This window comes from Capricornis sumatraensis, chromosome 7 (assembly GCF_032405125.1).
Source record: "Capricornis sumatraensis isolate serow.1 chromosome 7, serow.2, whole genome shotgun sequence".
Classification (NCBI taxonomy): Eukaryota; Metazoa; Chordata; class Mammalia; order Artiodactyla; family Bovidae; genus Capricornis; species Capricornis sumatraensis.
In genome coordinates this window covers 80416415-80444352 of record NC_091075.1, presented here as the reverse complement: position 1 = coordinate 80444352, position 27938 = coordinate 80416415, and the positions used below count along the sequence as shown (strand labels likewise).

The 27938-nt window shown below is 36.5% G+C and overlaps 1 protein-coding gene and 1 pseudogene across 18 annotated transcripts in view; one reads left to right on the top strand and one right to left on the bottom strand.

Moving 5' to 3' along the window:
• Positions 1-27938, bottom strand: part of ADGRL3 (adhesion G protein-coupled receptor L3) — a 572691-nt gene that overhangs the window by 50875 nt on the left and 493878 nt on the right. For 8 of the 18 annotated variants that reach the window (XM_068975496.1, XM_068975495.1, XM_068975500.1 and 5 more), the window contains one exon: positions 1243-1269. The exons of the other annotated variants lie outside the window; for them this stretch is intronic. In XM_068975496.1, coding sequence (XP_068831597.1) covers positions 1243-1269 — 27 coding nt within the window. The remainder of the gene's footprint in view (positions 1-1242; positions 1270-27938) is intronic. 18 annotated transcript variants of the gene reach the window in all.
• Positions 12681-14069, top strand: LOC138082314 (elongation factor 1-alpha 1 pseudogene; annotated as a pseudogene).

The following is a 27938-nucleotide window of genomic DNA, read 5'->3' as shown; positions in this document are numbered from 1 at the left end:
AATCTCAAATATTTACCATTTTCCTTCTATAACCATCAGCCACTATATTTCAGATGCAAACATCCACTAAATTTAATGTGCTTAATTTAAAACATTAATAATCTTGAATAAAGAATCCCTAAAGGAAGTTTGCCATGCCACAAACATGTATGTGACATGTTTGTATATAAGAATTAGAAAACATCTTAGAAGTTAATATCTTGTTTCACAAGCAGATTCAGAAGTATGAGAACTTTCAAGATAAAGCTCTCAGTTTTTTACAGATATTGGAAAAAGGAAAAATGGGAAGAGCTGCCATTAAACCAAGACAAAATTGTTATTCAGCTTTAGAAATAAAATGATAGGATAAAATATTCAAGTCAGCTATCCCCTAGAAAACACATAATGGGCTCAAGTGTTAATGATATAAAACAGTGATGAGCCCAATTCTAAAGAAAAAAGAAGTAAGAGCATGAAGAAGTAAGTGAAATGGTACTGGAGAAAATGAAAACAAAGGACTCTTCACCAGAAGAACAAACTGAAAGTCTACCGCAAGATCACCGAAAGGTTGTCAATCTTGTTTATTGCTGCAGGACATAGAATTTTAAAATGTAAAAAGGAGAAAAAGCCCAAATCTTAACATTTACGTTTATTTTTATTAGATTAGTACAGACTTGTAGCTTTGTTTCAGAAGCTTAAAAGATATGATCGATAATCAAGATATGTGTCAAATTTGGAAGAGATTATTTCGCATATGCAAGATTTAATTTTTGAAGGAGGTATTTCCCCTTCTTTTGGATATTTAGCCTAAGAACTTCATTAGTATCATTTGTAACTCAGTAGTTTCATATCCAGAAAATCATTTGAAGAAATAACACTAAATCATGAAATAGCTTTAGATGAATGATGTCCGAACAAGCAACAGAAATGACGACATATGCAGCACGGAGGAGCACATCACAGTGAAAGGAGAAAGCTAATAAAAGCAAAACAAGTCTGTACCACATGAAGTTGCTATTACTGTGGCACTAAGTTCAGGTGATATCCAATTAAAAGAGGTGAAGCAGAATTTTTCTGGCAATACACCTGCAGCATATTTATTCTGCAGAGAAGTTGCATGCCTGATTATTTTCCTGCACAGTTTGCTCTTCTGCCTCAATGTGAATGACAGAAGCTCTAATGATTTTTCAGTACTGATCTGACAGCTGGTTCATGGGACCACACTGATAAATGAAATTTATCAGCCATTCAGGTCATTCTTACTTGATGAAGGGTCTGTTATCCTCATAGCTAAAGAATGCATAGACATAAAGACAAGAACACCAACATTAGCATTTTATGACAAAGAATTTCATATGAAAAATATTCTCCTGGTTCCCAAAGGCCTCTGTCGCCCACCTCCCTAGAAGGCATCATAATCTTCCCTTTATATCCAGAAGGTAAATCCTAAAATGACCATGAGAACCTAAATAACAAGGAACAAAATCAATTTTACAATACTGTAATATCCCTTATGAGACTAAAAAATTCCATTTTTTTTTTCATCATGTGCACATATTACTTGTGACTTGACAGAGACATTTATTTCTAAGAGACCACATTTCTCTAGAGAATGAGAAATCTTATGAGCAACCTGGAAAAGGCTTGGGGGCATACTTAAAATGACAGATTTCATGTCACCTAAAGGTCTCTTTATTCTATAATATTAGTAGATGAGATTACTTAACTATGGACGGTACACTTCTGAGTAATTTTAACTTGCAGATGATTGACCTGAGTTAAATCAGAACATTATAGCCCATTGAAAATAATCAACAAGACTATTTTAAAATTATTTCTGATGGTACATTGAGAAAAATTTTTGAACAATCTTTTGTAGTAATAGGAGCAAACAGACAGCACCTGTCCATTATCACTTATATGTACTATTTAGTATCATCCACATAAAATGAGATTCAAGCACCAAATTAGTAGAGATAAGTTAGGGGATATTTTGGATTTTTTTTTTTTAACATAGTTGCTTCTCAGGGAACTGTGACAGGACTGAAAAGAAACAGAAACCTCGGTCCTCTATTCTCTTACCTCTTGCCAGAGGCAACGGTTTCTGATATCATGCATACAAAGTAAAGCTCTTAGAAAGGCTCCAACGGTGATGCATTTTGAACAAAGCAAACCACAGATAAAAAATCTCACTCTCCAGCATGATAAAAGAGGAAAGAACAGAGTGACAGCCTGGGATTTGAAGCCAGTTTGCCTGAGGTTTACATCCTAACTTAGTCACTTACTAGCTATTTGATATTAAGCAAAAATTATTAATAATTTACCTGTGGTTGTGTCCAATTTTTACATCTATAAAATGGTGATAATTATAATGTTATGTTTCCTGTGATAATGAAATGATACATTATGTATCAAGTGCTCAGAATAGTACCTGACATATTGTTTGATAAATATTCCATGGTTACTATTAGACCATTTTCATTCTAAAAATACAGAGTTTCTTACCACCCCAAAGTATATAACAGAAAATAATAAATGTTGAACAGTTAAATTCATTTGATGATGCTTCAGGAGTAAATATTATGCTGTAAAATAGATGTGGTGAAAATAAGTTTGGAGATGGAGCAGGGAGTGACTAACTATAATGTCTAATATGGAGTTACTGGGCACATGGGTTTATTTATATTTAAATTTAAATTAATTAAAAGGAGATTAAGTTTAAAATTCATTTCCTTTGGTCACACTAGTTACATTACAAATACTTAGAAACTTCAGTAGCTACCATATTGAACAGGGCAGTTCTAGAACATTTCTGTCATCACAGAAAGTTCTATTGGACAGTGCTGAACTAGAAGATTCAAAGAGAGTTTTTAGCCAGGAAATGAAATTCTAAGAAATATTTAAATAATGCCATGGATATGGAAAAAGATAAAGAGAAGAATTTCTAAGAATTGATCATATTTAACACTTATAAATTGTGCCTAAAAAGAAAATCCTATACTTATATTAATATTGAAAACTTACAGAAGATAATAGCATGATATTTATTCTACTATATGCATCTCCATGGTATCAACATTTTCCACCTATGATGCTAAATTTATTATTAGAATGACTCTATTTTAATTTACACAGTACAATATTAGGTAAAGAAAGTTACAGAGGTTAACATGTAGGGATACCTACAAAAATGCTATACAAAATTATATTAAACTACCTAAATGTTTCAAAAACAATATACAGTTAATTCTCTTTGCTGTACAGCAGAAGCTAACACAACATTGTAAAGCAACTATGGCTCACTAAAAATGTTACACACACACACGTGCGCACACACACACACACACACACACACATATACATATACATATATAGAACTTGGACTATAATTGCTAGAGTGAGATGTCTGCCTTAATGAGAAATACCAAAAAAGAGAGATATCAGGGTGCTATTCTGTGATTTTTGTTGGCAATTCTGGGGATCAGCTGCTTGCTATACTCAGTAGCAAAAACTGCAATTTCAATTCCAATTTTACTTAGAGTTAGCTACACACAAACTGCAGAAAAACTATACCACAGAAATTCTTGAACTGTTCAGAAAGTTCTAGGAACCACAACAGAATTCCCAAATGGGGATCTGGCAAAGGGATGGAGAACTCTAAGGAATTTGACTATGGGGGCCGGAGGGATTTGATTATAGAACTTCCACAGAACTGGAGAAACAGACTCTTGCAGGGCACAAACAAAACCTTGTACACACAGGAGCCAGGAGAAAGGAGCAGTGTCTCCACAAGAGACTGAGTCAGACTTGCCTGTGAGTGTCCAGGAGTCTCCAGTGGAGGCATGGGTTGACAGTTTGGCTTTAGGCCAAACAACAGGGAGGGAACACAGCCCTACCCATTAACAGGAAATTAGATTAATGATTTACTGAGCAATTCATCAGAGGGCAGACAAAATGAAAAACAGTCAAAGAAAACTACACAATCTTGCCTAATTCAATGAAACTTGAGCCATGCCATGTAGGGCCACCCAAGACGGATGGGTCATGGTGGAGAGTTCTGACAAAATGTGGTCTACTGGAGAAGGGAATGGCAACCCATTTCAGTATTCTTGCCTTGAGAGCCCCATGAACAGTATCAAAAGGCAAAAAGATAGGGCACTGAAAGATGAACTCCCCAGGTCAGTAAGTGCCCAATATGTTGAGTGAGTGAGTAAAGTCACTCAATTGTGTCCAACTCTTTGCGACCCCATGGACTGTAGCCTACCAGGCTCCTCCCTCCACGGGATTCTCAAGGCAAGAGTACTGGAGTGGGTTGCCATTTCCTTCTCCAGCCCAATATGTTACTTGAGATCATAAGAGAAATAACTCCAGAAAGAAGGAAGAAACAGAGCCAAAGTGGAAATAACGCCCAGTTGTGGATGGAACTGGTGATGGAAGTAAAAGTCCGATGCAGTAAAGAACAATATTACATAGGAACCCAGATTGTTAGGTCTATGAATCAAGGTAAATTGGAAGTGGTCAAATAGGAGAAGACAAGAGTGAACATTGACATTTTAGGAATCAGTGATCTAAAATGGACTGGAATGGGCAAATTTAATTGAGAAGATCATTATATTTTCTACTGTGGGCAAGAATCCCTTAGAAGAAATGGAGTAGCCCTCACAGTCAATAAAAGAGTCTGAAATTCAGCAGTTGGGTGCAATCTCAAAAATGACAGAATGATCTCTGTTCGTTTCCAAGGCAAAGTATTCAATATCACAGTAATCCAAGTCTATGCCCCAACAACTAATGCAGAATAAGCTGAATTTGAATGTTTCTATGAACTCCTAAAGACCTTCTAGAAAAAAGATGTCCAAAAAAAAAGATGTCCTTTTCATCATAGGGGACTAGAATGCAAAAGTAGGAAAACAAGAGATACCTGGAGTAACAGGCAAGTTTGCAGTTGGAGTACAAAATGAAGCAGGGCTAAGGCTAACAGAGTGTTGCCAAGAGAATGCACTGATCATAGCAAACACTCTATTCCAGCAACACAAGAGATGACTCCACACATGGACATCACCAGATGGTCAATACCGAAATTAGATTGATTATATCCTTTGTAGCCAAAGATAGAAAGGCTCTATACAGTCAGTAAAAACAAGACTGGGAGCTGACTGTGGCTCAGATCATGAACTCCTTATTGCCTAATTCAGACTTAAATTGAACAAAGTAGAGAAAACCACTAGACCATTTAATCATGATCTAAATCAAATCCCTATGATTATACAGTGGAAACAAACAGATTCAAGGGATTCGATCTGATAGACAGAGGGCCTGAAGAACTATGGAAAGAGGTTCCTGACACTGTTCAGGAGGTGGTATCAAGACCATCATCTTGAGAAAGAAGAATGGAACTGGAGGAATCAACTTGCCTGACTTCAGGCTCTACTACAAAGCCACAGTCATCAAAACAGTATGGTACTGGCACAAAGACAGACATATAGATCAATGGAACAAAATAGAAAGCCCAGAGATAAATCCACACACATATGGACACCTTATCTTTGATAAAGGAGGCAAGAATATACAATGGAGTAAAGACAATCTCTTTAACAAGTGGTGTTGGGACAACTGGTCAACCACTTGTAAAAGAATGAAACTAGATCACTTTCTAACACCGCACACAAAAATAAACTCAAAATGGATTAAAGATCTAAATGTAAGACCAGAAACTATAAAACTCCTAGAGGAGAATATAGGCAAAACACTCTCAGACATAAATCACAGCAGGATCCTCTATGATCCACCTCCCAGAATTCTGGAAATAAAAGCAAAAATAAACAAATGGGATCTAATTAAAATTAAAAGCTTCTGCACAACAAAGGAAAATATACACAAGGTGAAAAGACAGCCTTCTGAATGGGAGAAAATAATAGCAAATGAAGCAACTGACAAACAACTAATCTCAAAAATATACAAGCAACTTATGCAGCTCAATTCCAGAAAAATAAACGACCCAATCAAAAAATGGGCCAAAGAACTAAATAGACAGTTCTCCAAAGAAGACATACGGATGGCTAACAAACACATGAAAAGATGCTCAACATCACTCATTATCAGAGAAATGCAAATCAAAACCACAATGAGGTACCACTTCACACCAGTCAGAATGGCTGCGATCCAAAAATCTGCAAGCAATAAATGCTGGAGAGGGTGTGGAGAAAAGGGAACCCTCCTACACTGTTGGTGGGAATGCAAACTAGTACAGCCACTATGGAGAACAGTGTGGAGATTCCTTAAAAAACTGCAAATAGAACTACCTTATGACCCAGCAATCCCACTGCTGGGTATACACACCGAGGAAACCAGAATTGAAAGAGACACATGTACCCCAATGTTCATCGCAGCACTGTTTATAATAGCCAGGACATGGAAACAACCTAGATGTCCATCAGCAGATGAATGGATAAGAAAGCTTTGGTACATGTACACAATGGAGTATTACTCAGCCATTAAAAAGAATTCATTTGAATCAGTTCTGATGAGATGGATGAAACTGGAGCCGATTATACAGAGTGAAGTAAGCCAGAAAGAAAAACACCAATACAGTATACTAACACATATATATGGAATTTAGAAAGATGGCAATGACGACCCTGTATGCAAGACAGGAAAAAAGACACAGCTGTGTATAACGGACTTTTGGACTCAGAGAGAGAGGGAGAGGGCGGGATGATTTGGGAGAATGGCATTCTATCATGTATACTATCATGTAAGAATTGAATCGCCAGTCTATGTCTGACGCAGGATACAGCATGCTTGGGGCTGGTGCATGGGGATGACCCACAGAGATGTTATGGGGAGGGAGGTGGGAGGGGGTTTCATGTTTGGGAACACATGTAAGAATTAAAGATTTTAAAATAAAAAAAATAAAAAATTTAAAAAAAAAAAAAAAAAAGACCATCCTCAAGAAAAAGAAATTCAAAAAGGTAAAACGGTTGTCTGAGGAGACCTAACAAATAGCTGAGAAAAGAAGAAAAGCCGAAGGCAAAGGAGGAAAGGAAAGATATACCCATTTGAATGCAGAGTTCCAAAGAATAGCAAACAAATAAGAAAGACTTCCTTAGTGATCAATGCATAGAAATAGAAACCAATAGAATGGGAAAGACTAGAGAGCTCTTCAAGAAAATTAGAGATACCAAAGGAACATATCATGCAAAGATGGGCACAATAAAGGACAGAAATGGTATGGACCTAACAGTAGCAGAAGATATTAAGAAACGGTGACAAGAATACACAGAAGAACTGCACAAAAAAAGATCTTCATGACCCAGATAACCACGATGGTGTTATCACTCACCTACAGCCAGATACCCTAGAGTCCGAAGTCAAGTGGGACTTAGGAAGCATCACTACGAGCAAAGCTAGTGGAGGTGATGAAATTCCAGGTGAGATATTTCAAGTCTTAAAAGATGATGCTGTTAAAGTGCTGCACTCAATGTGTCAGGAAATTTGGAAAACTCAGCAGTGGCCACAGGACTGGAAAAGGTTAGGTTTCATTCCAATACCAAAGAAAGGCAATGCCAAAGAATGTTCAAACGACCACACAATTGCACTCATCTCCCATGACAGCAAAGTAATGCTGAAAATTCTCAGTGAGGCTTCAACAGTATATGAACCGAGAACTTGAGCAGATGTTCAAGTTGGATTTAGGAAAGGCAGAGGAACCAGAGATCAAAATGCCAATATCCATTGTATCATAGAAAAAGCCAGAGAGTTCCAGAAAGATTTATTTCTTCTTTATTGACTATGCCAAAGTCTTTTACTGTGTAGATTGCAACAAACAGTGGAAAATTCTTAAAGAGATGAGAATACCAGACCTCCTTACCTGCCTTCTGAGAAATCTGTATGCAGGTCAAGAAGCAACAGAACCCAGATGTGGAACAATAGAACGGTTCCAAAATGGGAAAGGTGGATGTCAAGGCTATATGTTGTCACTCTGCTTATTTAACTTTTATGCAGAGGACATCATGAGAAACGCTGGGCTGGATGAAGCATAAGCTGGAATCAAGTTTTCCAGGAGAAATATCAATAACCTCATATATGGAGATAACACCACCCTTACAGCAGAAACCAAAGATGAACTTGAGAGGCTCTTGATGAAAGTGAAAGAGGAGAGTGAAAAAGCTGGCTTAAATTCAACATTCAAAAAAATGAAGATCATAGCATTGGTCCCATCACGTAATGGCAAATAGACGGGGAAAGTATGGAAACAGTGAGAGACTTTATTTTCCTGGGCTCCAAAGTCACTGCAGATGGTGACTGCAGCCATGAAATTAAAAGATGCTTGCTCCTTGGAAGAAAAGTTATGACAATTGTAGACAGCATATTAAAAGCAGAGACATTACTTTGCCAAGAAAGGCCCATCAATTTAAAACTATGTTTTTCCACAAGTCATGTATGGATGTGAGAGTTGGACTGTGAAGAAGGCTGAGTGCTGAAGAATTGAAGCTTTTGAACTGTGGTGTTGGAGAAGACTCTTGAGAGTCCCTTGGACAGCAAGAAGATCCAACCAGTCCATTCTGAAGGAGATATGCCCTGGGATTTCTTTGGAAGGAATGGTGCTAAAGCTGAAACTCCAGTACTTTGGCCACCTCATGCGAAGAGTTGACTCATTGGAAAAGACTTTGATGCTGGGAGGGATTGGGGGCAGGAGGAGAAGGGGACGACCGAGGATGAGATGGCTGGATGGCATCATGGACTTGATGGAAGTGAGTCTGAGTGAACTCCGGGGCTTGGTGATGGATAGGGAGGCCTGGCGTGCTGCGATTCATGGGGTCGCAAAGAGTTGGACACGACTGAGCAACTGAACTGAACTGAACTGAACTTATTGATGGGGAGCCACCTTTTAGATTTAGATCACCTATTTCTATACTCTAATGTAAATTTAAGCTACTATAGAGTAATTTTGTGCCTTAGCCTGTGCAATAATTACTAAAGCAGGTTTTAGCTATAAGAATCCCTAGTTCACATGCAATATAGAAATTCATGCTAATGACAAAGAACTTTTCATTAATTTTACCTCCAGTATGACATGAATAATATACAATAGTTTGAAATCTAAATATCACTAAAGTTTATCTATAATATGTCAGTTATTTTCCATCATTTTGTCAGATATTCTACTGGCTTAAAGAATCTAGTTTCAGAATGTCTTTCCATCAAATATAAATTAAATTGATGATAATGTTGCCACCTGTTATGGTGACAAAGATATATGTTATTGATTCACTTTTTATTAAAAAAAATCTAAATAGCTAGTTTCTAAAGCTGAACAATTTTCATTCTGATTCACCAATGAAAGTCCACTGATACAAAAATTCATCCCAAGTTGTAAGACTGAAACAATTTTACTGTAATTATTTTAAGGTTTTATGAAAATATGGATACAAGGGCTTAAGATGTTCTTGGTGATGTTAATAGGAACTTACACGTTATCTTAGAATTTACAAGTTGTGACATGGAAAATGAAATAAAACATATTATGTAGTTTTCAAGGTACAAATAAGAAAAAATATCCATTTTTCTTAGTAAGTACATTTTCCTTTTATCAGATATTTATCATTTTATCCTTACATTTAAAATTCAAAATTTTAAATATTAAGGTCATAATATTATATTTAAGAGTGATCTTTAGAATAAAGTTCAGAATTCTTAGGGGCCTCTATGGTAGAGAATTTTTTGGGGTGCTAGTGGTAAAGAAAAGTGAAAAGTGAAGTCGCTCAGTCATGTCCAACTCTTTGAGACCCCATGGACTATAGCCTACGAGGCTCCTCTGTCCATAGGATTTTCCAGGCAAGAATACTGGAGAGGGTTCCCATTTTCTTCTCCAGGAGATCTTCACAACCCAGGGACTGAACTCGGGTCTTCCACATTGTAGGCAGATTCTTTACCGTGAGAGCCACCAGGGAATTCCCTCCTGCTAATGTAGGAGACATAAGACACATGGGTTCGATCCCAGGTTCGGGAAGATCCCCTGGATAAGAACATGGCAACCCACTCCAGTATTCTTGCCTGGAGAATCCCATGGAAAGAGGAGCCTAGCAGGCTATAGTCCATAGGGTCACAAAGAGTTGAACTTAACTGAAGCAACTTAGCATGTATGCACATAGATTGAAAATACTTATGCATATGTTTATATAGTCTATAACAGTTATTGAGATCCCATGGACTGTAGTCTACCAGGCTTCTCTGTCCATGGGATTTTCCAGGCAAGAGTACTGGAGTGGGTTGCCATTTCCTTCTCCAACAATTCCAAAGAACAAAAAAGGCTATTAAAATCTAGCCCCCTACAAGCTTAGCTAAAAAAAGAGAAATACATCTTCAAAAGATTTCATAACCAAAACATTAACTTATAAATTAATGCTATAATTGTGGTTTAGTTGCTAAGTTTTGTTCGAGTCTTGTCACCCCATGGACTGCAGCCCTCCAGGCTCCTCTGTCCATGGGATCTTCCAGGCAAGAATACTGGAGTGGTTTGCCAAAAGTCTCGTAATATAATACATCAGTATAGACAGATGACAAATGGACAGAAACAATATAATGAATCAATTTAGTTATACGACATTCTTTCTCTGACTTTAACAATTCAAAATAGAATATTATTTTTAATGAAATTTTTAAAGGACATATTACCTAAACTTCAAGATAAAAAGATTAATTGTTTAACTAGTTTTAAAATTTCCTCTTCATTATATTAGATACACAGAATTTTTTTTTCTTTTTTTAAAAAAAAGTAGAATGGGTAAGGTTTGGTATGAAGGAAAATGAAGGAAAATACATGTTTATTTCACATATACTTTATATTACTTGGACAATACCATCCTAGAATTATTATTCCATTATCTTTTTTTAACCAGTATAGGAAGATTAAAAGGAAAAATCATTTAGAATGTAATTCAATATTTTCGAGTAAAATATAAACAATGTTTCATCATGGTCATATGTTTAAATTAGTTAACATTAAAGATATTAAAGTCCTTTGAAAAATATGAAAATTATATAATGAATATAAAATTTATAAATAGATATTATTTCAACTGTGGATTTTATTACTATTAATATATTACTACTAAAAGCTATATTTTTATACTTGCTTATATAAAAATATTAAGAAGAGAGTGAAATGAACCAAATAAAGAAAATAAATGGTTTTGAATACATCATAAACATTTTAATTCCTATCCCTCAATGTCCTTACAATAATATTGCAGAGTTGAGAAGAGTAAACACCAATATTAAATTGTGAATCAGAGAATTTCACACTCCTGATAAATTGGGTAAGTCTGAAATTAGGAAGAGTTGAGTATATAATAAATCATGATTAATAAATATTAAATAAATGAATAATAAAACTTTAATTATATTATCTCCAAACTCACTCCTATACAAATTCTTATAACTCAGTACAATATGGTCAAAGAGCTAACTTATATGAAAGACATTAGAAGCATCAATTATGAGAATGAATAATGAGTTAGTATATTGGACACAAACAGCAAAAAATTATCATACTTTAGTATATCCATCTATCAGATTTATAAAATGAATTAGTAGGTTTATAAAAATGAATTTATGAAAATTTATAAAAATGAATTGGTAGTTTCCATGAAAATAAGATGCTTCTTCCCCCTGGTGGTTTAGACAGTAAAGAATCCTCCTGCAATGCAGGAGATCCCTGAGTCTGGAAGATTTCCTGGTGAAGGAAATGGCAACCCACTCCAGTATTCTTGCCTGGCAAGTCTTACGGACAGAGTAGGCTGGCAGGCTACAGTTCATGGAATTGTAAAGAGTTGGACATGACTGAGCAACTAAGCACAAACGTGCATGTGCAATTAAGATATAAAATTTTGGAATCACATTGGAAGCAAATAAGATCATTGTTTGATTATCAATATTAATACATGAAAGATAGTGTATCTTAGTAACTGAAAGCACTGATTTGTGAATCAATCTGCCTGCACTTAGATGAGAATTTTACAGCATTGGCACATTACTCATCTACCCTAACCTTCACAGTCTTCATCTTTGAAATGTGTGTAAGTATAGATCTTTGTTCATAGGGCTGTTGTGTGTATCAAAAAAGTTCCAAAAAGCTCCTTTTATTTAATATGCAAAAAATTACTCAACAACATATAATTTTAATATACAAAAGTACCATACACATATTTGTTATTACATTTGCTGTTATGTATTGACCTTCTGACCTCAAAAAAAGAGCTACAGGGAAAAAAGTGTTTTTCTTTTAAGTGTTTTGGAAATTCATATATTAACTAGAAATCCAAAGAGCAAGGGAGAATCACTGCCTTTTTCTGAAATCAATATTTAGATTGAGAAAGCCTCAGTCTATTTGATGTTTTATTCTGGATTTCTTTAGGCTTAGTATATGCTATGAAATTCTACATTTTCATTTGAACTGGAGTATATATCCAGATTCCTAATGAACATTAAAATAGAAACCAATAGTTCTTTGTATTACATGAGAAATCCAAATTTAATTGATAAATATATTGTATCTTCAGTGTCAAAAAGTATACTAATAACTGCAATATTTCACTAAATGTAATCCTTTGATCATCAAGTAAGATATAAACAGCTTTTTCGCAACGGATTTGCCGCCAGGACACAGGTGTCGTGAAAACCACCGTTAAACCTAAGCCAAAATGGGAAAGGAGAAGACCCACATCAACATCGTTGTCATTGGGCACGTAGATTCAGGGAAGTCTACCACAACTGGCCATCTGATCTACAAATGTGGCGGGATTGACAAGAGAACAATTGAAAAGTTCGAGAAGGAGGCTGCTGAGATAGGAAAGGGCTCCTTCAAATATGCCTGGGTCTTGGACAAATTGAAAGCTGAACGTGAGCATGGTATTACCACTGATATCTCCCTGAGGAAATCTGAGACCAGCAAGTACTATGTTACCATCATTGATGCCGCAGGACACAGAGACTTCATCAAAAACATGATTACAGGCACATCCCAGGCTGACTGTGCTGTCCTGATTGTTGCTGCTGGTGTTGGTGAATTTGAAGCCGGTATCTCCAAGAATGGGCAGACCCATGAGCATGCCCTTCTGGCTTACACCCTGGGTGTGAAACAACTAATTGTTGGCGTTAACAAAATGGATTCTACTGAGCCACCCTATAGCCAGAAGAGATACGAGGGAATTGTTAAGGAAGTCAGCACCTACATTAAGAAAATTGGCTACAACCCCGACACAGTAGCATTTGTGCCAATTTCTGGCTGGAATGGTGACAACATGCTGGAGCCAACTGCTAATGTGCCATGGTTCAAGGGATGGAAAGTCACCCTTTAGGACGGCAATGCCAGTGGGACCACCCTGCTTGAAGCTCAGGATTGCATCCTGCCACCAACTCGCCCAACTGACAAACCCTTGCGTTTGCCTCTCCAGGATGTCTATAAAATTGGTGGTATTGGTACTGTCCCTGTGGGCTGTGTGGAGACTGGTGTTCTCAAACCTGGCATGGTCGTCACCTTTGCTCCAGTCAATGTAACAACTGAAATGAAGTCTGTAGAAATGCACCATGAAGCACTGAGTGAAGCCCTTCCTGGGGACAATGTGGGCTTCAATGTCAAGAACATGTCTGTCAAAGATGTCCGTCATGGCAATGTGGCTGGTGACAGCAAAAATGACCCACCCATGGAAGCTGCTGGCTTCACAGCTCAGGTGATTGTTTTGAACCATCCAGGCCAAATCAGTGCTGGATATGCACCTGTGCTGGATTGTCACACAGCTCACACTGCTTGCAAGTTTACTGAGCTGAAGGAGAAGATTGATCGTTGTTCTGGGAAAAAGCTGGAATATGGCCCTAAATTCTTGAAATCTGGTGACGCTGCCATCGTTGATATGGTTCCTGGCAAGCCTATGTGTGTCGAGAGCTCCTCTGATTATCCTCCCCTGGGCCGTTTTGCTGTGCGTGACATTAGACAGACAGTCGCTGTGGGTGTCATCAAAGCAGTGGACAAGAAGGCAGCTGGAGCTGGCAAGGTCACCAAGTCTGCCCAGATAGCTCAGAAGGCTAAATGAATATTATCCCCAATACCTGCCACTCCAGTCTTAATCAGTGGTGGAAGAACGGTCTCAGAAATGTTTGTCTCAACTGGCCATTTAAGTTTAATAGTAAAAGACTGGTTAATGATAACAATGTATCGTAAAACCTTCAGAAGGAAAGGAGAATGTTTTTGTGGACCATATGTTTTGTGTGTGGCAGTTTAAGTTATTAGTTTTTAAAATCAGTACTTTTTAATGAAAACAACTTGACCAAAAATCTGTCACAGAATTTGATACCCATTAAAAAAAGTTTAATGAAAAAAAAAGATATAAACAACATAAAATTATATGTGAAATGTTGATGAAAATTCACTAAGATATCTGTTATAAAATTGAATTTCATAGTTCCTCATGATTTTTTGAAAACTTGAAACTCTGAATAGGATAAAGTAACTGACAAACTATATAAAGAGAAGTTTGCATTTCTTACTAATGATTTTGTCTTGTAATCCTTGAAAACTGTAGTTCTAGTATGTGATAGAAATATCTCAAGATCTTAAAATAATGGCAACAAATTGACATCTTTTATTTTTTAAAACTTACAGATAGAATCATGTTTCCTGGCTCATTATTTAAGGATCAATGTTTTTCAAGCTGATAAGCTTGATCATTGGAATGCAAGGAGAGGAAGTACTTTAAAGAATGTATAACATACTTTCAAGGTTTCTTTTTTCAATTTAGAAGATATAAAAACTTTTAAGTTAAGTAAAATAAGAGAAAAATTGATAACTTCTAGATATTCTTGCCAAATGTGTTTGACACGTTGAATTGTTATATCTTTCTCATACCATATGGTATCACCTCTCATTTCAACAACTTGCAAGAGAAACATTCATCATAGCCTATCTGTGAATAAACACTTTATTATAAACTGCTTGTAGAACAACTAAAGCATAAAAAAAGTACAACTGTGTATTTTAAACATGTTGGTATTTACTAAAGATTCTAATAAACAGAACCAAGGCAGACCTTGAAACACAATAGGATACAGACAAGTCTTATTTAATGTCGGTCAAGTGATGTAACTTTCATTAGGCCTAGTTTACTCACTTTCACAATGAATGACATAATCTTGCATGCGTGCATGCTCAGTCGCTTCAGCTGTGTCAGACTCTCTGTGACCCCATAGATTGTAGCCCTCCAGGCTCCTCTGTCTGTGGAATTCTCCAGTCAAGAATACGGGAGTGTCTTACTACAATCTTTTTAGAGTTGAATGCAACCAAGGAAAGAATAGTCTATGCCTCAACTAGTTTCTTGAATAGTGAGTAGACCTAGGTAATGACCCACAATCTCTACTGCAAGTCTGCTTCTAACACAGAAGCTCTGTGAGATGTTGTAGCCCTTAAATATATTTATAACTAGAAATCTGAATATAATCTTAAAATTATGTCAACAAAAAAACATTGAGAAATGGTATAGAACATTTAAGCAAATATGCACATAAATCAAACTTTAAAGGTATACAAACTCCAAATTCCAAAATAACAGTTCTTAAATCAATCACACATTACGCCAAAGGGCAACCTTAATAAAATACTAAGAATTAATATCAAACCTACTGCATTCTCTGATGATCGTGACATCAAATCTTGAAACCAATAACTTATAAAACATGCATAGATATACATGAACATTTATCCATCTGCTGCTACATCTCCAAAGAAACCTCAAGACCTTGAATATTTTACAAATAAGTTCTATTTAATATTAAAACAACAAATAATCCTTTTTTCAAGTAGGTCAGGCCTACATGAAAAAGAAGAAAAGCTTTATGAGACTACTATAACTTACTAGGTAGGTAAAATTTAAGAGAATAAAAAAGAACATTTTATTTAAAATCTTACTTTAAAATCCTAAATAAGCTATTAGATAGCAAAATCTAATGGTGCATAAACATCATGATCAATTATTACATAATGGTGAAGAAGAACTTTAAAAACTGATTTTGAAATTTACATTGAAGAAAGATGAAAGTCTAAGAGAAGATAAAGCAATTTTGAAAGATGATCAAAATGGGAGGACTCATGCTACCAGATGCTAAGCAAGGCTGGTAATAAGGAAGTAATGGTAGAGAAATGAAGTCTATGTCCATGGAATAGAAGAGAGCACACAGAGATTTGGTTTGGGACAGTGAAGCAGCAAAAATCTTGAGGAATAGGATGGATTATTTTGTGAACGATGTTGGAAATTTGGCTGGTCATATTAGGAACACAACATGTCCTCCAAAGACCTCAAAATCACACACTACAGAGGAAAAGTTGATGGTTTAAATATATAATATTGTTCTCTGTAGTAAAACAAGAATCAAGAGACATGACAAATGGAGAAGCTACATGCAATAACTGAAGTATTTAAAGTGTATATTAGCAAGTAAATGAGAAAGTTTACAGAAAGGCTCATTGAAAAAAAAATAGGGGGGGAATTAAAATGATTTTAGAAAGATTAAAAATAGAAACAAATGACCATAATCATTTTACTAATAGGGTTCCTGTAAGTATGAACTGACATGTTGAATATTTGTTGTTTTATTGCTTTAAGTTTTTATATATTACATTAATGAAAGTAACTGAGTGGAAGATCTGGTAATTTTAGATATCTTTCTACAGCTAACTGAACAAGATGTTGTAAATTCAAAGGCAGAAAAATGAGAAAAGTGCAATGACAATGACTATCACAAAGAAAATTAGCCATTTTTTTACTTCTTGGCATATGTAATGTTAATATTCAGTTATGTCAATATTTTTTCACTGATATATTACTACTTTTTATACTCATGGCTTGCTTTCTTTATCTCATAAACAGCTTGAAATTAAAGCTAAAACCATTAATATCAGTTCTGGAACTGAGAGGATTTTTGTGTTAGCATGTTTAAATGTCTGATTGAAAATATGAACGTCTACGAACAACATTTCTGAGTATTCTAGAATACATGCTCAAACATACATGTATAAAAGAGCCAGGGGACTTGGATGACAGATCTTTTTAAAATACATAATTGTATATAGTGGAAAAATCCAGCAACAGTTGGGACTCAGCCAAGAGAAAATTAGATTAGGAAATTTTCAGCTGTGGACTGAGCAGCTCAAGACAGCTAACATTCCACTATACTGTCTGCACATTTTATTTACAAATCCAGGGATTTACTACACAGTCCTTTATTTAAAATAACTGTGACTTACATTGTTTCACTACTTCTTAATATGAGGTAAACTTAATAAAAACAAAGTAACACTCCTATTAAAAAAGTACTCCTGGAAAGTAGGAGAATGAGAAAAGCTGAAGTTTGAAAAAGTGTTTTTGCTTTAATATTGTTCTTATTTAAATGAGAGGTATTCCCTTGGAATTGCAGAGTACATCATGAGAAACGCTGGACTGGAAGAAACACAAGCTGGAATCAAGATTGCTGGGAGAAATATCAATAACCTCAGATATGCAGATAACATCACCCTTATGGCAGAAAGTGAAGAGGAACTAAAAAGCCTCTTGATGAAAGTGAAAGAGGACAGTGAAAAAGTTGGCTTAAAGCTAAACATTCAGAAAATGAAGATCATAGCATCTGGTCCCATCACTTCATGAGAAATAGATGGGGAAACAGTGACAGACTTTATTTTGGGGGGCTCCAAAATCACTGCAGATGGTGACTGCAGCCATGAAATTAAAAGATGCTTACTCCTTGGAGGAAGAAAAGTTATGACCAACCTAGGTAGCATATTCAAAAGCAGAGACATTACTTTGCCGACTAAGGTCCGTATAATCAAGGCTATGGTTTCTCCATTGGTCATGTATGGATGTGAGAGTTGGACTGTGAAGAAGGCTGAGTGCTGAAGAATGGATGCTTTTGAACTGTGGTGTTGGAGAAGACTCTTGAGAGTCCCTTGGACTGCAAGGAAATCCAACCAGTCCATTCTGAAGATCAGCCCTGAGATTTCTTTGGAAGGAATGATGCTAAAGCTGAAACTCCAGTACTTTGGCCACCTCATGCGAAGAGTTGACTCACTGGAAAAGACGCTGATGCTGGGAGGGATTGGGGGCAGGAGGAGAAGGGGACGGACCAAGGATGAGATGGCTGGATGGCATCACTGACTCGATGGATGTGAGTCTGAGTGAACTCCGGGAGTTGGTGATGGTCAGGGAGGCCTGGCGTGCTGTGATTCATGGGGTTGCAAAGAGTCAGACATGACTGAGTGACTGAACTGAACTGATATGCACCCAGAGTGTGCTGGTAAGTTGTTTAGCCTCATTGCGTAAACCATAATTTGTGATGATTAGTTTGCCTGTCAGTGATCATCTATTTATTATCTTTAATCATAGAGCATTTCAGTCTCCTTTAATGAATTGGAATATAGGTAAATAGCCTGAGATGTGATTTTTAAGATTAAGTACCTTGGTATTTTCTAGAATTTGAGGAGAAAATGTATGTATCTAAGGCAGAGTGTAAGTAGTGCTTTCATCTATCTAGGGGGATTTTCCATTGGTATGGGTACAAAATCTATTATCTAAGATTATAAGTGACTACAAGAAGACAGTAAATAATGAATGGGTACCATAAAAATGGTTCCAAGCTTGCTCCATCTAATTACTTAAAATTTATATGCATATCTTTTAATTCAATCCAAATTTTCACTATTTCTCTTGTTCTCCCCAAATTCCATCCTATCCTTTGAAATTCAGAATCTAATATCAACAAATTCCCCTACATTCTAATATTCCATCCTGGGTGTGTTTTTGTCATCTTCATGCTTTAAGTGACATTGTTGTCTGCTGACAGTGCTTTCCCTGAAGACCACACAAACACAAATATTGGTTTTCTCACAAATCAGGCAGTAGAAGTAATACTGCCAAACCATGATTTTTACCTCTGTCAAAACCCCAGCTCCTTTGAGAGTCTTGCCATCAAATATCTACTACCACCATTTATTTTCTTTTTTGTTGTTGTTATTTGCTAGCATCTCCAGACATCCCATCAGTCCCTCCACACTTTCACCATATATCCCCCATTTTGCATTCATCCTTTCCTGCCTGACCAGACTAGATTCTATAATCTTTAACTTCTTGCATCTCCTTTCATCTTTAATGATTTGAAAAAATATGCAACCCTGATTAGATGAGTATTGAACAAACAAAAGATGTCTAATAACATTTAACAATATCCAGAAAGTCAACTAAACTCCCCTATCAATGTGCTTTCCCTTACCCCACGAGGAATATTTAACATCTTCCTTGTACCTCAAACTTCCTTTTTATCCCAACACCTTCAGCTGAATATTGCCTCCTATTTACTTTAAAAAAAAAAGCAATCTGATAGTTACAAATGCATTGGTGCACTGTCTGGACCTCACAATCCCTTGTACAGATCATGACTTTATCCCTCATCTGCTGCATGCTTAGCTGATAAAGATTTGTCCCGTGACCTGCAGAGGACTGTTTTTGTGTACCAGAGCTACTAGGCCCATACAGCCAGAAGTACCTGGGAGTTTACATTCCACTCTCACAACCCATCCCATGCCCCTCAGCAAAACTGTAGTCCATTACTAACAGGTCTGAAATTATAGAATCCCAGTTCCTATGCCTTAACATTGGACAGTTCCAAAGTGTTATTTACACTCCAGAGCTCCCTTTGGGATCAGGGTCAGTCTGAGACTTCACCAGAATGAAAACCTTGCATAGCTTCTTCTTCTTATCTATCCTGCTTCCCCTTACTTTCTTATTGATTTCCTATGAAAGGAATTCCTTCATTAATTGTTTGTGCTGAATCCTTGGCTCAGAGTCCACTTCTGGGAGAACTCAAACGAGACTACTGACAGAAACGTCCTCATCTTTCAGAAACCAAATCTATAAACTACTTTCAACAGTACCCACACACATTGTGTTCCCTCCTTTTATAATGAGAGAAATGCCTCTTTCTTATTATGGCAACATATCCAGTCATTCTGACGCTTCTCAAGAACCGTGCTCCTTTGAGGATTCTTCTCTCCTGCTTTTTATGAATTATCTCCTCGTCTATAGGTTCGTTCCCATCAACAAACATACTTCAGTACTTCTTACTTAAAAAAACAAAACAAAACACCTTTTATATCCCACAGACTCTCCAAGAATCTTTGGTGTTATCTTTACTGAAAAATTTGTCAAGAGTTTCTAAATATATAGTTCATACAGGCTCACTTCTCATTTTCATAAAAGCCACTCGACTTAGGCACACATTCCTCATAGCTCCACAATGTCCTGTCATTGCCAAATCCCTTGTCAACTTTTCCATCTCATCATACTTGAGTACTCAGGAACATCCTATAGTTGATCACCCCCTTCTATTTTTTGGCTTCTATGGCATAATTTTTTATTTATCATGTTGACTATACTTTATGAGTCACCAAAGTGACTGTTTACCAAAACCACATCCTTCTTGGATAGCTTCATTCAGTAATACACTTTAAATTCTAGTTACTCTGAAATCTCTACCTCTAATTCTAAGACCACTGTTACATTAAGATTCCTGAAAACTGCACGTTACTAACCTTTTCAGCTCATTATTTAAAATATTAAAATAATCACAAGATTTTGAAGATGGGGTTCTTGAGTCATGTATTCCAGGCCATATTTGAATTTAAATCTTCTTTAAGCATGTCTTCATTCTAAAATGATCCTTATGAAAAAACTTTATGAAATACAGTTTATTTGTAGATGTATAGTGTGATACAATAAGGACTATATGGTAATAATTAGGAAATGGACTCAAACCAGATGGCCTATTGGAATTCAAGTTTTGGCACTAACTATCTGTAAGGTCTCAGGGTAAGTTAATTATCCCTTTTGATATCTCAAAGAGTTATTACAAAGATTAAATTTAAACTGTGCCTGATACATAGCAAAACTTCAATAAATTAAGAATGTCTCATTATTTTGCTCACAGTTTCAAACAGACAAAACACATGAAATCTTAAATTGATTTTTGGATCAAATGCAACTATTAGGGCTGATTTAAGGGCAAAACCACACAGTCAAAGGCTTTGGCATAGTCAATAAAGCAGAAGTAGATGTTTTTCTAGAACTCTCTTGCTTTTTCAATGATTCAAAGGATGCTGGCAATTTGATCTCTGATTCCTCTTCCTTTTCAAAATCCAACTTGAACATCTAGAAGTTCACAGTTCACCTACTGATGAAGCCTGGCTTGGAGAATGTTAAGTATTACTTTGCTAGCATGTAAGATGAGGGCAATTATGTGGCAGTTTGACCATTCTTTGGCATTGCCTTTCTTTGGGAATGGAATGAAAACTGACTTTTTCCAGTCCTGTGGCCCCTGCTGAGTTTTCCAAATTTGCTGGCATATTGAGTGCAGCACTTTCACAGCATCATCTTTTAGGATTTGAAATAGCTCAACAGGAATCCCATCACCTCCAGTACCTTTGTTCATAGTGTGGCTTCCTAAGGCACACTTGACTTCTCATTCCAGGATGATGTCTGGCTCTAGGTTGGTGATCACATCATTGTGATTATCTGGGTTGTGAAGATCTTTTTGGTGCAGTTTTCTGGGTATTCTTTCCACCTCTTTTTAATATTTCCTGCTTCTGTCAGGTCCATACCATTTCTGTCCTTTATTGTGCCCATCTTTGCATGAAATTCTCCGTGGATATCTTTAATTTTCTTGAAGAGATCTCTAGACTTTTCTATTCTATTGTTTTTCTCTATTTCTTTCCATAGATCACTGAGGAAGGCTTTCTTATCTCTCCTTACTATTCTTTGGAACTCTCCATTTAAAGGGTTATATCTTTCATTTCCTACTTTGCTTTTCACTTTTCTTCTATTCGCAGCTATTTGTAAGGCCTCCTCAGACAATCATTTTGCCTTTTTGAATTTCTTTTCCTTGGGGGTGGTCTTGATCCCTACCTCCTGTATGATGTCACGAACCTCCATCCATAGTTCATCAGGCACTTTGTCTATCAGATCTAATCCCTTGAATCTATTTGTCACTTCCACTGTAATATAAGGGATTTGATTTAGGTCATACCAGAATGGTCTAATGGTTTTCCCTACTTTCTTCAATTTCAATCTGAATTTGGCAATAAGGAGTTCATGATCTGAGCCACAGTCAGCCCCTGGTCTTGTGTTTGCTGACTGTATAGAACTTCTCCATCACTGGCTGCAAAGAATATAATCAATTTGATTTCAGTAGTGACTATCTGGTGATGTCCATGTGTAGAGTCTTCTCTTGTGTTGTTGGAAGAGTCTGTTTGCTATGACTAGTGTGTTCTTTTGGCAAAACTCTATCAGCCTTTGCCCTGCTTCACTTTGCACTCCAAAGCCAAATCTGCCTGTTACTCTAGGTATTCCTTGACTTCCTACTTTCGTTTTCCAGTTCCCTATAATGAAAAGGACATCTTTTGGGGGTGTTAGTTCTAGAAGGTCTTGTAGGTTTTCATAGAACCATTCAACTTCAGCTTCTTCGGCATTACTGTTTGGGGCATCGACATGAATTACTGTGATATTGAATGGTTTGCCTTGGAAATGAACAGAGATCATTCTGTTGTTTTTGAGATTGTATCAAAGTACTGCATTTCAGACTCTCTGGTTGACTATGAGGACTACTCCATTTCTTATAAGGGATTCTTGCCCACAGTAGTAGATATAATGGTCATCTGAGTTAAATTCATCCATTCCAGTCCATTTTAGTTTGTGGATTGCTAAAATGTCAATGTTCACTCTAGCCATCTCCTGTTTGACCACTTCCAATTTGCCTTGATTCATGGACCTAACTTTCCAGATTCTTATGCAATATTGCTCTTTACAGCATTGATCTTTACTTCCATCACCAGGCACATCCACAACTGGATGTTGTTTTTGCTTTGGCTCCATCTCTTCATTCTTTCTGGAGTTATTTTTTCACTGATCTCCAGTAGCAAATTGGGCACCTATCGACCTGGGGAGTTCAGAAGGGAATACCAGACCACCTGACCTGCCTCTTGAGAAACATATATGCAGGTCAGGAAGCAACATTTAGAACTGGTCGTGGAACAACAGACTGGTTCCAAATTGGGAAAAGGGTACGTCAAAGCTGAATATTGTCACCCTGCTTATTTAACTTATATGCAGAGTACATCTTGAGAAATGCTGGGCTGGAGGAAGCACAGGCTGGAATCAAGATTGCTGGGAGAAATATCAATAACCTCAGATATGCAGATGTGGCAGAAAGTGAAGAAAAAGTAAGAGACTCTTGATGAAAGTGAAAGAGGAGAGTGAAAAAGTTGGCTTAAAACTCAACATTCAGAAAACTAAGATCATAGCATCTGGTCCCATCACTTCATGGCAAATAGATAGAGAAATAGTGGAAACAGTGACAGATTTTCTTTTTTTGAGCTCCCAAATCACTGCAGATGGTGACTGCAGCCATGAAATTAAAAGACCCTTGCTCCTTGGAAGAAAAGTTATGACCAATATAGACAGCATATTAAAAAGCAGAGACAGTGCTTTGTCAACAAAGGTCTGCCTAGTAAAAATTATGGTGTTTTCAGTAGCTGTATGGATGTGAGAGTTGGACTATAAAGAAAACTGACAGCCAAAGAATGGATGCTCTTGAACTGTGGTGTTGGAGAAGACTCTTGAGAGTCCCTTGGACTGCAAGGAGATCCAACCAGTGCATCCTAAAGGAAATCAGTCCTGAATATTCATTGGAAGCTCTGAATCTGAAGGTTAAACTCCAACACTTTGGCCACCTGATGCGAAGAACTGACTCATTTGAAAAGACCCTGATGCTAAGAAAGATTGAAGGAGAAGGGGACAACAGAGGATGAGATGGTTGATGGCATCACCAACTCAATGGACATGAGTTTGAGTAAACTACAGGGGTTGGCTATGGACAGGGAGACCTGGTGTGCTGCAGTCCATGGGGTTGCAAAGAGTACAACATGACTGAGCGACTGAACTGAACTGAACTGAAGGGCAGAACCAGAGGGTTTAGGTCATTTATTTCAGAATCTATGACTAAATATTTACCTGCAGTATGTGACTCAAAGTGTAATTCAATATTTAACTTAATATTACCCACAAATTTTCTTTAAACATCTCCAAGAAACATTTTAAATATGGGTTGATTAGTATTTGCAAGTAAAAAAGTCTTTGAGCCCAATAATATTTATGCAAAATTTCTCACAACAAATTTTTTAAATCGTAAGTTTTGGTCAACTTTCAGACAAACTTACAGGCTGATAATCATTGTAGCAAATATAATTTTCAGTTTAAAATAATTTGTGTCACTTTGTGCTGTTCTGTGCTGAGTCGCTCAGTCATATCCGACTCTCTCAGAGTCACTTTAGAGTTCTATTAGGAGAAAATGTTGTTACGACTTGGTTCTGATTATAGCTACCAAGACAGCTCTTAAAAGCCACATAATTGTGATATCCATGAGATTTCATATATTTCATTCAGCCTTTAAGCAATCATAGATTGTACTTCATATTTTAAAGAATTATGACCCTAAGCAATCACTGGGGCAAAAACTGACTTATATGTTTAAAAGGAAGATGATCTTTGTGGAAATAAATCAAAGTGACTCAAATCTCTTTATTTATATTTGAAACATACAGTTCCAAATCTATTATTTCCTTTTATAATTGTTTATAAGCTGAAAGTATATTAAAATAAATATATTACAAACTAATGAAAACGCTTTAGGATAAAATTTGTAAGCTTAACCAATAGCAAGCAAGATTGTTTTACAAGACAGAATTAAACAAGATAATGCTAAATACATGTACCTGTTTGGAAAGTGCACAGCAATTACATTTTTAAAAAATGAACAAAAAAGATTAAAACAGTAAGTTTCAACATTTTTAATTCCTAAATAATAACTAGATTCTTACATTAATTTCTTCTATGGTATAAATAAAAGCAAAGACTAGTATAAGTTCTATCTGTCAAAGAATTTGGGGCTGAGTGAACTGCAATAATATAATACTTCCATTTTCATAAGATTTACCTGAATTTTCATAATGTAGACATATCTACAACAGACATTTAATAATAGATAATTAGACATGAGAACAAACTGGAGAACAATTATATCAAGGAAGTTCTTGCACTGTGGTGAAAGTTCCAGGGCCCACAACCGATTTCCCTGTCTGGGGATTTGGCAAAGGGACTGAGAACCCAGGGAATTTGACTTTGAAGGCCAGTGGGATTTGATTACAGAACTTCCACGGGACTGGAGAAACAGACTGGGAGGGCACAAACAAAACCTTGTGCATACCAGGACCCAGGAGGAAGGAGCAGTGACCCTACAAGACACTGAGCCAGACTTGCCTGTGAGTGTGCAGGAGTCTCCAGTGGAGGCATGGGTCGACTGCAGTCTCCAGTGGCCTGCATGGTGTAAGGGGCACTGAATACAGTAGTCCTGGGATAAGTCCTTTAAAAGGAGGTCATCATTACCCCCATTACTCCTAGTAGGGAAAACAACCCCACCCATCAACATAAAATAAGATTAAAGATTTACTGAGCATGGCCCCGCCCATCTGAGCAAGAATCCAATTGCCCCACAGTCAATCCTTCCCATCAGGAAGCTTTCATAAGCTTCTCCTCTTTATCCATCAGAGGGCAGACAGAATGATAACTACAATTTACAGAAAACTAACCAAACTGATTACATGGATCACAGGCTTGTCTAACTCAATGAATCTATGCACCATGCTGTGTAGGGCCATCCAAGATGGACAGGTCATGGTGGAGAGTTCTGATAAAACATGGTTCACTGGAGAAGGGAATGGCAAAGCACTTCAGTATTATTGCCTTGAGAACTCATGAAGAATATGAAAAGGCAGAAAGATATGACATAGAAAGATGAACTCCCCAGGTTGGTAGGTGCCCAATATGCTAACTGGAGAAGAGCAGAGAAAATAGCTCCAGAAAGAATGAAGTGGCTGAGCCAAAGTGGAAATAGTCTCCAGTTTTGGGTGTTACTGGTAGTGGAAGAAAAGTCTGCTGCTGTAGAAAACATTATTTCATAGGAACCTGGGATGTTAGGTCTGTGAGTAAAGGTAAATTGGAAGTCATGAAACAGGAGATGGCAAGAGTGAACACTGACATTTTAGGAATCAGTGAACTAAAATGAACTGGAGCGGGCAAATTTAATTCAGATGACCATTATATCTACTACTGTGGGCAAGAATCCCTTAGAAGAAATGGAGTAGCTCTCATAATCAACAAAAGATCCTGAAATGAAGTATTTGGGTGCAATCTCAAAAATGACAGAATGATCTGTTTATTTCCAAGGCAAACAATTCAATATCACAGTAATCCAAGTCTATACCACAACCTCTAATGCTGAAGAAGCTGAAGTTGAACAGTTCTATGATGACCTACAAAACCTTCTAGAACTAATACTAATAAAAGATGTCTTTTTCATCACAGGGGACTGGAATGCAAATTAGGAAGTCAAGAGATACCTGGAGTAACAGACAAGTTTGGCCTTGGAATACAAAATGAAGCAGGGCAAAAGCTAACAGTTTAGCCAAAATGATATACTAGTCATAGCAAATACCCTCTTCCAACAACACAAGAGATGACTCTACACATGGACATCACCAGATGGTCAATTCCAAAATCAGAATGATTATATTCTTTATAGCCAAAGATGGAGAAGCTCTATACAGTCAGCAGAAACAATACTGTGAGCTGACTGTGGCTCAGATCATGAACTCCTTATCGTCAAATTCAGACTTAAATTGAAGAAAGTAGGGAAAACCACTAGGCTATTCAGTCATGACCTAAATCAATTCCATTATGATTAAACAGTGGAAGTAACAAAGAGATTCAAGGGATTAGATCTGATAGACTGAGTGCTGGAGGTACTAAGGACAGAGGTTTGTAACATTGTATAGAAGAGGCTTTTGATGATAGCAGTCTTTTCTCTCTTTGTTTTTGCTTTTGAACACAATTGCTGAAGATAAGATGATGGGAACTGAAGGAGACATTTCTGGACCACAAGTTGACACTGTGAGTGACAATAGCCAATATGCTAAGGGTGATAAATGAAAAGGGAAAGAGCTTAGGTACTTACTAACATCACTGAGCTATTAAACCAGCTACAGAGACACCTACTTCAGGATCATTATGATGTGTATACTCACAGCAAGGATATCCTAACAGTAACACACCATGACAAGTGACAGAATATGACTGGAAAATCACTATCTTAACCTTTTGTCATGTCTGCATTACCACCTTTACATTATTAATTTTTTAAAAGTCATCTCACTTTGCTTAATGGTTTAACAGGAAATATATCATTGTCATAAATGGAAAAGAAAGCAGAATCATTTACCACTATAGAAAGGAATAAAGATATATAAAACAAAATCAATATTTAATACCTGAGAAACACTAAATGCAAAAATCAAATCAAATCTATATACCAATGATTTCAAATTTAAATCTTCAGCTCTCTTCATTATTCCAACTGCTTATGCATCATCAACACTGCAATATTTAGTAAGTCTTTCAAAGTTATGTTGTTCAACTCCCCTCCCAAATCTCCTAATCTGCCCCTAGTGTGTCTTTTTTCTACAGTTCCATATCTCAATACCCAATGCCAAAAACCTTGGAATCATACTCTACTCCTTTTTCTTATAGTCTGTGTAAATAAATTAGCAATTCAGTAAATTATATCTTCAATATATATGCAAAATTTTATCACTTCTCATTTATTGAATAAAAGACTAAAATAAAATCTATTTATACATTAAATATGAATAAAATATGTGAATAATATGGAATATAAATATTATTTATTATTATTCTTGTATTTCTTCCAACCTAATGAAAGTTTAAGTGAATACTGTCTCTTAGTTATTTTGGGGGAAA